The sequence below is a fragment of the Antrostomus carolinensis genome, unplaced genomic scaffold (genome assembly GCF_000700745.2).
Source record: "Antrostomus carolinensis isolate BGI_N321 unplaced genomic scaffold, ASM70074v2 scaffold2292, whole genome shotgun sequence".
Classification (NCBI taxonomy): domain Eukaryota; kingdom Metazoa; phylum Chordata; class Aves; order Caprimulgiformes; family Caprimulgidae; genus Antrostomus; species Antrostomus carolinensis.
Window position 1 is genome coordinate 9,468 of NW_010298733.1, and position 2,396 is coordinate 11,863.

Genomic DNA, 2,396 nt, shown 5'->3' on the forward strand with positions numbered 1-2,396 from the left:
ACTCCCCTCACCCATGGGAAGCCATCTTCACCCTGATCCCTCCGCCACAGGCAACAAGTTCTCCCCCTGCCATGCCGGAGTGCTGCTGCTGTGTGTCTGGGCGTACGCCCTGATGTTTGCCACGGCCCCCCTGGCCGAGTGGGGCAGCTACGGCCCCGAGCCCTACGGGACAGCCTGCTGCATCACCTGGAAAGCCACCAGCAGGGAGGCCATGCTCTACATCCTCGCCCTCTTCATCTTCTGCTACCTTCTCCCCTGCCTCCTCATCCTCGTCTCCTACTCGCTGATCCTCTGGACGGTGCGGGTGTCCCGGAGAGCTGTCAGGCAGCACACGTCCCCCCGGCGCAGAGCCCGCAGCGTGCACAGCCTGCTCGTGAAGGTAGGGGAGCACTCGGAGGGGTGCGGGGATCTCGGGGTGCCCCCTGCCCCAGCCCACCCCCCCGTGGGCAGGTGAGCACAGCAGGACCCCTTCTGCCAGCCAGCGGTGTCTGCCACTGCTGGTGAATTCTCCAGGTGTTGGTGTCAGTGTGGGTGATAACACATTTCTCCTCATTTAAAGCCATCAGGTGGAGGAGTTTTCATTTTAAATTACATGGGAAAAGATCATAAAAGGAGCTTGCATGAGTCACTGTTCCCCAGACTACGAGCTAATACTGTCATTTCCCAAGGATATGGCAAAAAAAAAAAAGAAAAGTGGATGCCCTTTAAAAAAACCCCCAAAACATGAAAGAAAACAGCTTTTGCAAGCCTGGCCCTGAAGGAGACGTCTGTGTCTGCTTAGGGCCAGGTCACTGGGTGCTTTGTACCCCTCTGCCGTGGCCGGCTGAGGCAACTCCCGTTTCCCAGGTGGGACGGGTGTGAGTCACCTGAGGTTTACACACCCACGCTGGGACATGCTGAGTTGCTGCTCTGGTGTCTGACACCCCGATGATCCAGGTCCAGAGGCTGGGCGCCTTTCCCTGGGGATGTGGGTGACTCTTTGAGGTCCTGTTACACATGGCAGTGGTTGTCAGCCTCAGGCTGGGTTTTGGGGGGTGTCAGCATCCCTCATGTGCCACAGGAGGCTCACAGCACCACTGTCCCCATCTCCTTCTCTTCCAGCTGAGCATTGCTGTGTGCCTGGGGTTTCTGGCTGCCTGGACCCCTTATGCCATCATTGCCCTGTGGGCAGTCCTTGGCGATGCCAGCCAGGTGCCAGTGCTGGCGTTCGTGCTGTCAGCTCTCTTTGCCAAGTCCTCGACGCTCTACAACCCTCTGGTGTACCTGCTCTTCAAGCCCAACTTCCATAAGTTCCTCTCCAAAGACATGGTGCTCCTCCAGGCCATCCGCACCCTCCTCTGCTGCGGCTGCCCGAGCGCCGTGTTCCAGCCCTTCCCGTCCTCAGGCTTTGGTGACCATCCTGGGACTTGCAGAAACTGCAATGACACTTTTGAGTGTTTCAGTAACTACCCCAGGTGCTACAAACTCCCCCAGGTGCCTGGCAGCTCACCCCGGCGTGCTGTCCTGGCCGATGGAGCTGCTCGCCAGCCGGGTCTGAAGAGGACGGTGCAGGTGATGGTGCTTGTCACACGGAAGAGGTCAGGGCTGGGCGCTGTGAATGTGGCAGGGGAAGCCCTGCCATCGAATATCATGAAAGACCTTCTCTGAGCCCAGCCGTGCCCGGCTGTGTCCTACCAGCGCACTGGAAAACAAACTCAAGTGCAACTTTTCTCTCACCTACATATCTGATGGGTTCCCAGCATGTTCTGCAGATGGAGTGACACGAAAATTTAAGACCAGCCTTGCCTCTCTCTCTGGTTTGGCTCTTGCAACTCTGAGCCTAGACTTTGCACTTGTGAGAAAAAAAAAAATAGACCCCAGTGCCTGAAATCTGCCCAGGGTGCAAGTCCAGGGGGCAGTTTCTCCTGCAGCTTGCTCTCTGGGCCTTTGGCCTTTGTTTTTCCATCCTGGTGCTCTGATGACCAAGTAGGAACTTGGTTGTCTTAAACTGTGCCTGGCAGGGAGGGCTGGAGGCCAGGAGACCCCAAGAGGCATCCTACCTCCAGCGCCAGCTCCTACAGCCCCCGCTGACCACGTCCTTTCCCGTGGGGAGCAGGACCACACCACTCAGCTACCTCACTTGGGATTATGAAGCATCTTTATATACCTCAGGAGTCTGCTCCCCACACAGGCTGGGTTACCCCACTCCCTTGATTTGAATGTAAACCCAGCACCATCCTAGAGATCGAAATGGGAGCTTGTCTTTAGAGTAAAGATTTGGGGTTAAAATAATCCCGGTGCATAATAGCAGTCTCGGGTCATGCTCTCCAGGCAGATGGTGAATCTGTGGCCGAGCCCCATCCTGGAGCCAGGGCTGTGGCCACAGGCTGTATCCTGATGGCCGGGGCAGCTCACGC

General features: G+C 57.3%; 1 protein-coding gene across 1 annotated transcript in view; it reads left to right on the forward strand.

The window, feature by feature from the left end:
* The window catches only part of LOC104520737 (opsin-5-like), a gene marked incomplete at its 5' end in the record, with an annotated part of 6,160 nt that extends 4,513 nt beyond the window's left edge, over window positions 1–1,647 (forward strand). The window contains 2 exons of the mRNA XM_029083632.1: window positions 51–379; window positions 1,102–1,647. Coding sequence (XP_028939465.1) covers window positions 51–379; window positions 1,102–1,647 — 875 coding nt within the window. The remainder of the gene's footprint in view (window positions 1–50; window positions 380–1,101) is intronic.
* Between the last annotated feature and the right edge of the window lie 749 nt (window positions 1,648–2,396).